Source organism: Erithacus rubecula (genome assembly GCF_903797595.1).
Source record: "Erithacus rubecula genome assembly, chromosome: 3".
Classification (NCBI taxonomy): domain Eukaryota; kingdom Metazoa; phylum Chordata; class Aves; order Passeriformes; family Muscicapidae; genus Erithacus; species Erithacus rubecula.
The window spans coordinates 124314292-124327348 of NC_136689.1; the positions used below are offsets into that span (position 1 = coordinate 124314292).

Sequence of the window (13057 nt, forward strand, 5' to 3'; positions counted from 1 at the left end):
CATACACAAGCCTCCTAGAGCTCCAAAAGTAACTACAGCCTGATACAATATGTAATGGTCATACAACCATCGCCTCAGATGCTTGTCTGAATTCCTGGGCTTTACTCTCTGTAGAAACTTGGCTCTCCAAAAATGATACCTATTTTATCACACACTGCTGTCTGCCACTATGTGTATATTAATTCCACTCCACTAGGTGGAGTCTTCTGTCTTTCCAGATTGCAGCCTAATTTCCAAAAGAACCTATAATCTATCCTCCATGAACTTGGCACATTTACTCTAAGTGCCAGAGTATACCTGTCTTGATCGACATAAGAATAGTATTGAATTAAATGCCTTCCAAAATGATTAAAGAAATCATGAGTTATCCCATGAGGATCCCAAATCAGCATGTTACAACATGAGATCATACAGGAATATTGTTGCTGTACCATGCTGTACAACACAACTGTATTTTCACAAACACTGCATTCAATAAATAGTAATGAGTATAAAACCACTTCCCTTAAATAAGTCACCATATCACACCTGCCCAAAAACTACATATAAACAAACCCAAGTTTCAGAACTTCTATTAATTATTTCTTGTGCATTCTGAAATACTTTTGAGTACCTAGGATGCCTTCCCTTTCTAGGCATCCCAAAAAGTGTTAGAGAAAATGAGAGGGAACATTATTCACATTTCCATTCACAACCAGTGGAGTTAAATATGGCAACTATTCAACAGGAACAGCAAAACTGTATGCAGCATTTCTGGCAAAGATTATGAAAACAGAGCACTCCCATGAATGTGTTCAGAACATTTAGATAAGAAAATCTGGACACCCTGCATCCAGCTATAATCTTTCTTTTGCGGCTGGGCTCCACCCCAACCCCTGCGCAAAGCCTCAGAAAATCCCAGAACCAAAGTAAAAATCTCCTTGGTTTCCAAGCTCCTCAGGTAGCAGGCTCAGCTCTCCAGACTCGCCTGAGCATTGGCTGGGCAGGATCTGCAGAGCCCCAGGCAGGCAGGGAGCAGGAGCACCAGGCTCCCCAAGGCTCTCCCATCCCGGGTCAGCCGAGGTACGGCTCCCTCAGCGCGCTCCTGCTGCCGCCAGATAGCACCAGCTATTTAAGGCTACAGACATTTTGCCCCAATCGGCCACGTTTTCTGTAATATTTACTTCTCGTACATATGTCTATAACTATGTATACATCCCACAGAAGGTGAGGTTTAACAGGGTTAGCTTTGTTGGGGAAAAGAAGGTTTGGAGGAAAGGAAACAACTTTCATGTTGAGAAGATTTGAATCTAGTGACTGTCACGGGATGTAAACACTCTTCTGGGGAGGGAGGCTTTTTGTTATGTTTCAGGAGAGCACAGAGTTTTGGATAAAATCTGTATAAATAATTATCCCTCTGTCATTCAACATAAATTTATGCACATGTGTGCACACAGTTATGCTGGGGAATACAGACTATAAAGTAGACATGCTACAGACTTCTAGACAACCTACCACAAGCACTGATCTCACACAGAATCCATTCTATATTTGAATTTCAGTTTATTGAATTTTAATTATTTCTGATCTGTAGATCACTTTGAGGAAAATCCCCCAAGGTCAAAAGCTTACAAATCCAATTGCAAAACCAAACAGAAGCATCAGCAAGGAGCTTTCCCATGCAGACACCTACCAAAAAAATTAGTTCCTGACTACTAGATTAGATTAGAATTCAACAGCTAAAACCTACTGTAATATTAAAACCAGGTAATTCTTCTCTATGTTGAAATAAAGCAATAAAAGCTCTCATTCTATTCTGCACGTTTACTCATGTTATGTACACAGGGCACCATAGATGAAACAGTGAATTATCCCTTCTTCATTTAGATCCTTATTTATAAAATTAACAAACACATATAATTTTCATTAGTTTATTGTTGGTTTTTTGTTTTTTTGTTGTTTTTTTTTAATTAAAAAGCAACAGTGTTATGTTCTCCAGAGATGCTTATGGTAGAAAATGTGTGCTCTACCAATACGTTGCTTTCTAATTCCCAGAACTCACTTGGATTAGCAGCTCCATAATGGTGAATATTTTGGTATACATGCATTCAAATATGACTCAGTCATTTCATTTACCGTGGAAAAAGTTACTCCAAAATCCCCATTAACTAAAATGTCCTTGACGAGCCTAAACTTAAGATTTGCAGGTATATCAAGAATGAAACAAGCCAAAGAATGTTCTGCCATATACTGAACATCCTTTACATTGCTCAAGGTCCTCAGTAGTAAAACTGTATTGCTGCAACGGGGAAACAGCCACATGTCATGTTAAGATACAATCATAGTTTATTAATAAAATTATTTTAGAAGTACGAGTTAAATCCTTTTACCAATATAGTGACATTCAGCTATCCAGTGTCATTTTTCCAGTTCAAATAGATATGGTCCTAATTGCATAATGCCATTTTATCTGCTGAAGATAAAAGTGCCAATAAACAAAAATGCACATTAGGCAGGAGATTTTTCAGAATAGATTTTTTTTTTTCAAATAACCCACTTGCATTAACAAAAGATTGCAATGGCTTCCAAATTATAGGGTGTTATTTTTAGTGGAAGTAGTTCAATATTCATATTGGAGCAGATGTAGCAGTTTAACAAAACAGCTCTTCAAATCCTGCACAAATTGAAAACAGGAAAACTGATTGCATTTTCTCTTATCACTTTCCTTTTCTGAATTGACACTTTTGGCCTTCTGAAAATTTACACATGGCTTTCATCTCAACAGCACCTGCTGATCAAACAGAAACCTAACATTTTCAGGAAAATGGTATAAAGGACTAGTTTTCTTTTTACCATCTTAAAGGGCATCGGCAGTCCACTTGATGGCAACAATTGCTGAGTAGATGGCACACAAAGTATATTTTATGTTTTTATTCCACGTACTTTTAAAAATTAGTCAAATGGTAACGGCTCTTCTGTATTTGCTCTTTGTCTGCTTTAAATTAATTTCAGTCTCTATCTCTGCATTACCCTAATGGGTTTAATTCTACAGTCAGCTAGATTTTAAAGATGATGTGGAAACCTCTGAAATAATAAACACATTGCATGCTCTGCAGACAGGGGTCTTCTTTATATATGCATTTATATGCAATCATATAAACTGATATATACACTCATGTGCACATATCGCATAGACATTTCTTTTTATGGTGCTTATACCAAGGAAAAAATGTGTGTGTGTATATTAGATATACATATATGCATGTATGTTTCATTCCGCTGGAGTCTCACTGCATTGAATTCTCCAAGCATTGTCGTTTGAACATGTTGAGGAGAGAGAAATTCAAAGGGCATTTATTTATTTCAAAGTTGTTCTTTGTTTCCTTTGCAGTCTTCAGACTGGGAGAAGGTCTAGCAGATGCTCTGGAACTTGAGCATCAAAACTGGGTTGAGATGCTGCCATTGGTGAACATGGCAAGCATGCAAACAGCACAACCAGTAATCCTTGGGCTCCTGCAAAAGTTAAAGGTGTCAAGTCATGTATAAAAAAATGATACGTAAGTACCTTGTTTTCCTGTCTGCTTCTGAGCCTGTAAACTCTGAAGCACAGCAGCAGGTAACAAGGACCATCTTCCTTTGTACATAATTCTAGGTGTAATTAAAGATATTCCTGAAACCTTCTATGTGTCAGCTTCTTAACTGATAGAGCCCTCACCCCCCCCCGAAGTACTCTGCTGCCATCCATTACCATTCTGCTTCAGTGATAAGGTAACCTGAAGGCAGAGACGACATACAGTAATATATGTGCCACTCCAGACAGTTGGTTCATGAATTTCAGTGTTTCATCATGCTCACTGAGGCAGTCGCAAACCTGAAATGTCAATATGTTCAGTCAATGGAAGTAAAATAATGGGGCTCTATTGTCTTACCCTATCGATCTGCTGCTGTCAACAAGAATACATGCCCCCCTGGCTTTAAACAAATTTTAATTAGGCTTTTAGTTACCAGATCATATCTATATATCTATCTGTGCAAACACTTGACAAAGTGAAACAGCAGTATAAATATTGCAAACTTTTAAATATAAAGGTAATTGTTTAATGTTGCTTTAAGGTATGACCACTGATAAAGCCTTCTGCTAAAGCAGCGTGCGTGCACACAGTGAGCATGCAAGTCATCTTAATCTGGGAGAGAACTTAAAAAGCACAGCCAAAGTCCATCCGAAACAACAAAAAACGAAAGACCAAAGAGGCCACTTTTCCTAAAGCCCGGTGTCATACTCCCCGGGGATTTTGGAAGTTAGAAGCCTTCACTGAAACCACCCCAGGAGCGAGCGGTGGGTGCCCGGGCGTGACGGGCCGGGGCTGTCACATCCCCTCGGCCCCGCCGCCACCCCAGGCCGGGCCAGGCACCCAGACACGGCACTCTCTGCTCCCCTGGGCTGTGTTTAAAGCGGGGTCCCTTAATCACCACCTTTGTTCTGCGGCCACCCCCTCCCTCCCCGCGGCCAACCTGGCAGGCGAGCCCCTCTCCGCTCCCCTCGGCGCTGCCCGGGGGCGGCGGGCAGGCAGCACAACAAAAGGCAGATCCCGTCTCCCCGCCGGCTAATCTCTGCCCGTAAATCCCCCGCCCGCTCCGGGGGGAGATAATAAGTGGTTACATCTTCACTTCTCCCCGCGCCTATCGACTTGTGCAGCGCCGAGGGAGCCGGGCCGGGCCGGGCCGGGCGGTGTGAGGCGGCGAGGGCTGTCCCCCCGCCCGCCTCTCCGCCTCTCCCGCCCGCGGGTGGAGATTTTACCTTCCGGCGGCGGGAGGGACGAGGAGGCGCCGGCGCGGCCCGGGCTTTGTGCGCCTCACGCGCCTCGCAGCTTATCTGCGGCGCGAGGACGGAGCATCGCGGCTCCGCGGCCCCGCCGGCGCGGGGGGGGCGGCACGGCGGCGTGCATCGGGGCGATTACGGTATCAGCGCGGCCCAGATGGCGGCCGGAGGATGTGCGAGGCAGCGGGGCCGGCAGCGGGGCAGGGGCCGGCCCGGGGTCCCCGGGGAGGCCGCGCCCGGCACGAGGAGAGGCGCCACCTCCGCGCCGCCCACCGGGGGAGAAGGCGGCGGTGCCCAGGTCCGCGTGTGCCTGCCCTCGGGCAGCCGGCCGGCTCCGGACCTGCAAGCTGCCCCGCACCTCCCCGGGATAAGGACCCTGCCAGGGGTCGCGCACTGCTGGCTCCCCAAGACTCCTCTGCCGGAGGTCGCTGCCCCCCGCGCCAAGGCGATCGTCCCACTGCCTGCCTCCAGCCAGGCTCTCCTTTCACAGCCCATACCTGCTGCAGCAGCCCAGCTCTCCTTTCACAGACCATACCTGCTGCAGCCTGGCTCTCCTTTCACAGCCCATACCTGCTGCAGCCCAGCTCTCTTCACAGCCCATACCTGCTGCAGCAGCCCAGCTCTCCTTTCACAGACCATACCTGCTTTTGCAGCTCAGCTCTCCTTTCACAGACCGTACCTGCTGCAGCCTGGCTCTCCTTTCACAGCCCATACCTGCTGCAGCCTGGCTCTTCTTTCACAGACCGTACCTGCATCCCACACGAAGCATGGCAGCCACTGGCCCAGTGCAGTCACAGACTGTACCCGCTCCCAGTTTGCCCAAGTCCCTACCTAACCCATCCTGCTCATTGTCACCATTGACATAAGAGCCTGAACACTGCACTGCTGCTACAAAGTTGTAACATCATTCACCAAAGGATGAGCAATAAGCAGAAGTAGGTCCCTACACTTCACGACTCGGGTTCTGTGAAAACTGAGGGGCTGTTTTATCGGGATTCATCAACGAGCACAGGGTTAGCACAAGGTATGGAAAAGGGAGACAGCAAAGCAGCCTGGCCTGCCTGCCATGAGCACAGCCAGCCAGCAGAACAGTTATACCAGCACCAGGCACTACATGCACTTGGGTTTTAAAGTTTCTAAAACGCTTCTCCCTGGGAATCAACACTTGTGTGTTAGGTAACGCATTTCCATCGCACGCCAGCCGAGGAGCACCATGAAGGAGGGAGGAGGACAATGACAGCACGCTGAAGTGAGACTGGCATTGTTCAGTGCAAAACTCCTTCCAAAATCACTCGTCCAAAATAGCAGTTTATTCCACAAGAAAAGGAATAAAGGGAATTTGACACATAATACAAAGTGAAAACCAGAACCTAGATGGGGGAAGGGCATGTGTGTGAAAATCGTGTCACTGCAATGAATGTCAGATAAAAAGGGGTCTGTCACAAATCCTCCGCTAATCCAATAATGTGAAAACCTACTGGTACCACTGAGACGTAGCACAAGGTAATTTTTTTTTTATTATTTTTCATAAACCACTCTATATGTTTAGCCTTGGAAAGACAGCAATTGGCCAAATGTTCCTATTGCAAAACTAGAACCTTGATTTTTCAATGAAGGCAAACTGATTTTCACATGTCAAATTTACTATGCATTCCTCAGCTAGTACTTTTACCCTGAAGAAGGGCCACTTCTCCCTCAACTTCTTCCAGTTGTCAGTTGTGTGACAACCATATTTAGAGGTAATCAGACAGGTCATATTACAAAAGTTAGTCAACTTGTTTAGCTCCTAAACTTAATGGTATGTTCCACGCATTTCTAAAGAAAAGCAACTAATTAATTAATTCAACCTGCAAAGTAACACAGATATTTCTTTCTGCATATGCTATTTCAAGCTATTACACACAAATTAGATACTGCTCTTTTTTGGTATTTCTGTTACAGAGCTTTTCACTGAAATACATACATATCATACCATGAACTAATTTAGGATCTGCCATATTCTCATCTTGCAAGGCCACCACGTGCATCTTACATCTATGTTGACCATACTTTTATTACTCAAATGACAAACCTCTAAAGAAAAACTAATCCAGGATCCTCCATAATATAAGCAGTTTGCTGTGAAAACACATTTAAAAATAAAACAATGTGTATTAATAGGATAAATACAATCAGAATACAAATGTGTAACAAAAGTGGCGTTCCATAAGCACAGCTGTCTCCAAGTCCAAGCTGCAGGCTAGAAATCTTAATTTCAACTGACTCTTGTAATAATGGGTTACCTTCCTCTAAAGCGGAAAGTCCATCTGCCCCAGGCAGATAAGTTTTGAAGCATTAAAACAGATAAAAATCTAACATTTTCTTTCTTGCATTGAATATGTGAATTCTAGTGTGCTATAATGTGAGAATTCCAACATATGACTATTATGGCATAATATCTCATAGCTCAGCTTGTCATTACCTCACTTGTAATTCTTATGTTAATTATGCTCATAATTACTATAAACAGATGTGGTAGAAATTCATGTGACCTTTTACTTCAGAATGCATTTCTCACTCTTTTCACTTTATTTTAATAATATAGGTTATACCAGAGGAAAGTATTTCTGACACACTCTGCATGTATGTGCGTACATATTTAACATTAAACCATTTCTGCCTCATATTTCAGGCAAAGGACCACCTACATGCCAGTACATTGACATGAAAGTGATGATAATTGAAAAGTCTACCCTGAAACATACCCCTAAATAATTGTGCCTACAGTGAACCTTTTTGATTAAGCATAGCTAGAGACATCACTGAAGCCTAGGACTTAAATGGAGCACTGCATTTTTATTCAGAACTTTTGTTAATGCAGCACTATCCTGCTTTACAACTACAAGTACATAACAGCCATATAGCAATTTATTTTACTCACAGACAAACCACCACCGTCTGTACACAAAACACATTCACAATAAAATCACTATGGATTTCATTAAGAGAAAGGCTACTCGAATTTCATTTCTTTGGACCTAATCTATAATTAGTGTGGACAGACAGGTGCAAACCCTTCTCCTCTACAGATGGCTACTGAAAATGGTGCAAAATAGCTCCTTCTGTTTAAACAACACACAGATAACCTGCTCTGCTCTTATCACTTACAATTACCTCCATTATACTGAACTAATGTTTACTTTAATAAAATGTCCACTGTTGTCTAAACGTTATTTGGAAACTTTCATATCAATGGCAGAAAAAAAAAATATGGAAGTCAATGTCTTTCAGATGAAAATTTGGAGGGAAGGAAATAAAAGAAGCTTTTAAAGAACAGGATACTTTGATTTTATGCCTGCTGTTCATTTTTTCTTTATCCACAAAACCACACAGTCTGCTACTTCCTGATGTATTTGTGCTACTATATATTAAACTGATAAAGTTTATAGTAAGAACAGGATAACTGCATTTTTAAAGCAGTTCTTTAAAAAGGAACATCTATGTGGAAAACCAAGACCTATTGCCTTAAAAGTTCAGTTTTTAAGCCAACTACTTTAGATCTCTGTTGTGAAACAACATGAAGACAATGTAACCTGGTAGTCAATGTTTTAAGGATTTAGACTCTCATTGCTTATACTAAATTCAGTGTCAGTTTCAACTTTTTAAATGTCATTGGTTGTTTTTCAAGGCTATATGAAAAAGAGCAGGCTGCTACTAACTGCATGGATTGAGTTTTTTTAATGCATTCAGATTAAAATAATTATCTTTTCCCATTTCTTTAGCCAAGCCATGAGAAATAGCCCCTTCAGAGCACCAAATTCATGTTTTATTTCAGCTATTAAGTCTTCTTGATCTCTGCATGACAACTTAAGTTTCTTCAGAACAAAGAACAAGACATTCTCCTCTACCCCCCAATCTAAAAAGTCTGAAGCTTCTGCAATAACAACATACTGATATCCTTATTCAATTAGCTAAAGATTTAACAGTAATGGACTGTGGCAAGTGGATTTGAAAGTTGAAAATGACAATTGCAAGCCCTTTCTCCCATCACCCCCGATGCAAACACTGCAGATGCCTGTTTCACCCAAAGCGTCTGGCAATGAGGAGTTTGCAGTCTGCACAGTACCTCAGTGAGGCGAGCTTTGCATTCAACGCCTGTCGTCTGAAGTTCGTTTCAGAGAAGTGAGAAACAGGATTTGACAGGGAAGAATGTCCTGAACTGACTATCCACTGACCAGCACTCCAGGTGGAGCTATTTTCTCTCCCATTATTCCAAAAACAATACTCCCAGTATAAAACTCCATGTGCACACAAGCATACATAGTGTTAAGCGTACACAGATGAGAGATACCGTGTGATGTTTTACTGGTCCATTATTTAGGCACGAAACAAGTTAACGTTAAGGTGGTCAAAAATGGCAGAAGGCAGTGTTTTACTTAAAAAGATTTTGGAAACTATTTAAAAGCTCAAAGCCTTTGAAGAAAAACAACTTGTGCAGCAGTTGCCAGGAAGCAGTGACCTAACACTGCTGTCTGCATTCCATTACAAACAGAATGGTTCTTGTCTCCCTACAGCACGCTCATGGCTCAAGAACCCAGCCGCTCACCCTCCTGCAAGCACAGGACAGAAAGAAGTCCTGCTATCATCTCTTGTACCCCTTGCCTGGCTCCAGCTTGCCACAGGCACGAATGGATGGAAGTCTGACGGATTTTTGGTGGAGTTTGGTGTTTTCTTGCACTGATGCATGGTTGAGCTTCCCACGATAGCGAAAGAAAATGGCTCATCAATTGAAAATACTAGCAATTATACTGAAGGTTCAGATATGGTGAAACTGACATTAAGAAAGTTATTAATTATAAAACATAGTTATTGTAAGTTCCTAATTAAAAACCTTCACAGCAAATCTGCAGTGAATCTCACACCTAACAAAGCCTTTGCCAACTTCGTATTTTCACAGATTGTGCAGTTATGAATGAGCCATACTCATGTTTTTTCCTATTATCTTCCTATTGATGGGGAGCCACAGAAACACCTAGTGTTAAAACCAGAATGCATAAACAAGATGGAGTAACTTTTTTACCATGCAACCAAGCTGAAGGAAATTCCCTGATCATATTGGATTTCCTAAGGAAATCAGCCCAGAATAAACTGAATGAGGTTTTCAGACTTCCCATGGAAAGGTCAAGCATCAGCTTTAACAACCATTAGAAACCAGTTTCAATCCTCTCGGCTATCCAGATTCACTAAGCCGTTAACAGAAAAGCTGAACAGAAAACCTGGACAATAGAACTCAACACTAAAAACATCTTTCACATATTGCCTCAAACTGCGGTTAACTAAGTCGCTTATTTAAACTTTCCATTGCATCTGTCAGGATGCAGAAATTGAGACGGAAATGTAAGGCTTCAAGGATGTAGTTAAATAAATTATACTCACCCTTAGCCCTAACATATTGTGTTTACAAATACAATAATTATGTCTCTAGCTACATGTTAATGGAAAATATTTCCTAAGTCCTCCAAAAAGCATGCAAGCATTACTGCAAGTAGGAAATAAGTCAAAACAGATTAGTAGACCAAAAATGGGGAGGGGAAAAAAAAATCCTGCTTTGGTCAGCAACTCGGACCACCATCAGGGGATAAATCAATTTGCAGCAGCTGTGGACAGCCATTTAAGTCTGGGGCCTGAACAGATTAATTAGGAGAAGCGATGTTAAAAGTTAAAGGGGTCAGCGTTACATTAAGCACAGGAGTACTTGCTGGAGCAAACGCTTGGCTGTACATACCAAGACTCACAAGACATTCTTCTAGTTAGCCAGAGCTACGCCAACAGCCAAGTGTTTGGCACTTGCTGCTTTCCCAGAGACAGCACGGCAGCTCCCGCAGGTTGATTTTAAGGGGCACGTACCCATTGTCGCCCAGCCCTTGCCGCGTTCAGCATTGCCGCACAGGCGGGCGCGCAGCCGTGCACAGCGCACCTTGGGGCCGCACGGGCGAGCGAAGGCAGGCGCTTCCCGCCCGGCTGCGATTGTCAGGAGAAAACTTAGGCAGCTCTTTCGGTTCGACTTTGCTGCCGCGGAGCCGGCAGAGCGCAGCCCGCTCCCGAGCTATCTGCGGGGCAGGAGCAGCGGCTCCCGGGCGTCACGGCCGGGCGGCTGCGAGAGACTGATCCTCTCCGTGCCGTGATTTAGGGCATGGCAGAGGTAGGAGGGGGTGACGGGCAGAGCCTGCTGCGGATCGGAAGATGGAGGGCTGCGCTCCCAGAGAAACCCGAGCGGCTCCGAGGCGTCTGTTCCATAGCGGCGGTGCCGGAGAGCCCCCGGCTGCGGTCGGGCAGGGCAGTCCCGCCGCGCCCGGCTCCGGCTGCAACCTGGGGGGCAGGACGGGGAGGCTGCTTCAGCTCCCCATGCCCTCGCCCTCCCTCCAATGAACTTATCAGTGAACTGAAGGAAGTAACATTTTAGCTCCTGGCTGAAGTGTGAACGATTTAAGAGCTGCGTCCTATTAGTTACTTTCGGTTTCTCTCTAACATCTAGGGGAGCAGAGTACAGGAACGACAGCTAGTTCGCTGTTAATTAACTCTGAAAGGAGTCATGGGTGTTCCTACTAGGGTGGCAAACCCTTCCCTGCGCTAAACCAAATTTCTCAACTTTGGCACTAACAAAAGGATTCGAACTCCGCAAAAGTCTAAGACTTGTCTAAATGGCCGGGAATGTGGTTTTCATCCTTCTAATCCCCCTTGTCAATGGTCTGTTGAGAATTTATGGAATCGAACCCTTCAGCACGGCCAGACGAGATGACACAGTTACATTGTATGGCAGTTTTGCAAATGCAACTCCTAACGTTATCCTGTCGTTTTAGAAACAAGCTATTTGCAAGACCGTGGTGCGGCTAAAGGCGATGTGCACCGTATAAAATATTTCTTTCAAAATAGTCCGAAAAGATGTTGCCAGTGCTGCACAGACCTATGATTGCAGTGAAACAAGCAAGCGAAACAAAACAATCCCATCAGAAAAATTTCAGCCACTCCAACTCACACTGGCCAGCTCTAGAGCCTGGAGAAAGGGGAGGCAGGAAAGAAAAATGCAAGTCCTAAATCCAGACAGAAATTTGACGCTTTGTTATAGTATATGCCTGGGAGGGTTATTTTCTGCAAATCTGGGTTATTTGGTTTCTGAGCTCTTAAGCAGTATCAGGGGTGCTAGTTTGTAAGCCGGGTACAGAGCGCGTAAGGCTGCATGCAGCGCTAACCTGGGCCGGGCACAGCAGCAGCCCCGGTTCGCCTGGGTTAGTTACAGCCACGGGAGCCCCTCAGAGCCTGGGGAGCCCTGCGGGAGAGGAGAAAGGAAAGAAAAGGGGCTCGGGCTCCCCCCGCCCCGGCGCGCCCTGCCCAGCCCTGCCCGCGCCCGTACTCACACTGCAGAGGACCGGAGATGCCCACCATTCGCCACGGGCTGCGAGCTGCAAATAAAAGTTCCCGTCCTGCTCGGGGGAGAGACGGCAGCCCAGGCTGCTGGAGGGGCGAGGGGCTGGGAAAGGGGAGAGCAGCGCCGCGCGGCTTCCCTTCCCAGTCCAGATGATCCACGTCCACAAAAGTCAAAACGAGCTGAGGAGAAACTCCAGCTGCTCTTCCCCCCCCCCCCCACACCACCCTCTCTCGCTCTCTTTTTTTTTTTTTTTTTTTTTTTTTTTTAAAGGAGGATCAGCTCGAGAGAGACTACTGGTTCCACGGGAAACGAGAAGAACCAAAAATAAAGCAAAGTCTCCAAGTCGAGATAGTTAATGCCCAGGTCCTTCTCCTTGCTGCTGCCGCCGCCGCTTCAGACAAACGTGATGTGGAGCGCAGGGAGCGGCCGCTGTCAGTGGCGGGGTCTCTGCCTGTCCCCGAGCAGCCGGCGCATAGCTGAACCCGAACGAGCCGAGCCGAGCCGAGCCGAGGCGGGGGTGCGGTGCCGAGCGGTGCCGAGCCGAGCCGAGCCGAGCCCGCCCGAGGCTGCGCCGCCGCCGCTCCGCTGCGCCCGGCTCCCGCTAGCAGGCAGCGCGCGAGGCAGGCAGCATACTGCCGGCAGCCGGGCCGGCCCCGCTACCCAGGTGCAGGGGGGGAGGGCTTAAAGCAGTGGGAGGTGATAGAGGTAGGAGACATCTGTGTCGTGAAGAGGTTAGTGGGGGTCAAGTATATGTTAACAATAGGCGAGCGTGGTCCCTCTCGGGCAGCCTGCCTACTCTTTCTTTCTTTCGCTCGCTTTTACTGGGTGGACATCTAACTTGCTCCCTAATGATG

The 13057-nt window shown here is 45.3% G+C and overlaps 1 protein-coding gene and 1 long non-coding RNA gene across 6 annotated transcripts in view; both read right to left on the reverse strand.

Moving 5' to 3' along the window:
* The window catches only part of RUNX1T1 (RUNX1 partner transcriptional co-repressor 1), a 113619-nt gene extending 100789 nt beyond the window's left edge, over window positions 1-12830 (reverse strand). The window contains exon 1 of one of the 5 annotated variants that reach the window (XM_079301356.1): window positions 12193-12830. In XM_079301356.1, coding sequence (XP_079157482.1) covers window positions 12193-12220 — 28 coding nt within the window. In that variant the 5' untranslated portion in view covers window positions 12221-12830. Of the gene's footprint in view, window positions 1-4777; window positions 5008-10562; window positions 10848-12192 lie in introns of those variants that run through there. The other 4 variants (XM_079301354.1, XM_079301359.1, XM_079301355.1 and 1 more) reach the window with 4 other exon arrangements.
* On the reverse strand, window positions 2310-4771 carry LOC306799833. Its single transcript, XR_013773695.1, has 3 exons — window positions 4453-4771; window positions 3774-3850; window positions 2310-3492 (listed from the first exon to the last, which is right to left on the reverse strand). It is a non-coding gene; the product is annotated as an uncharacterized lncRNA (long non-coding RNA).
* Window positions 12831-13057: the final 227 nt, after the last annotated feature.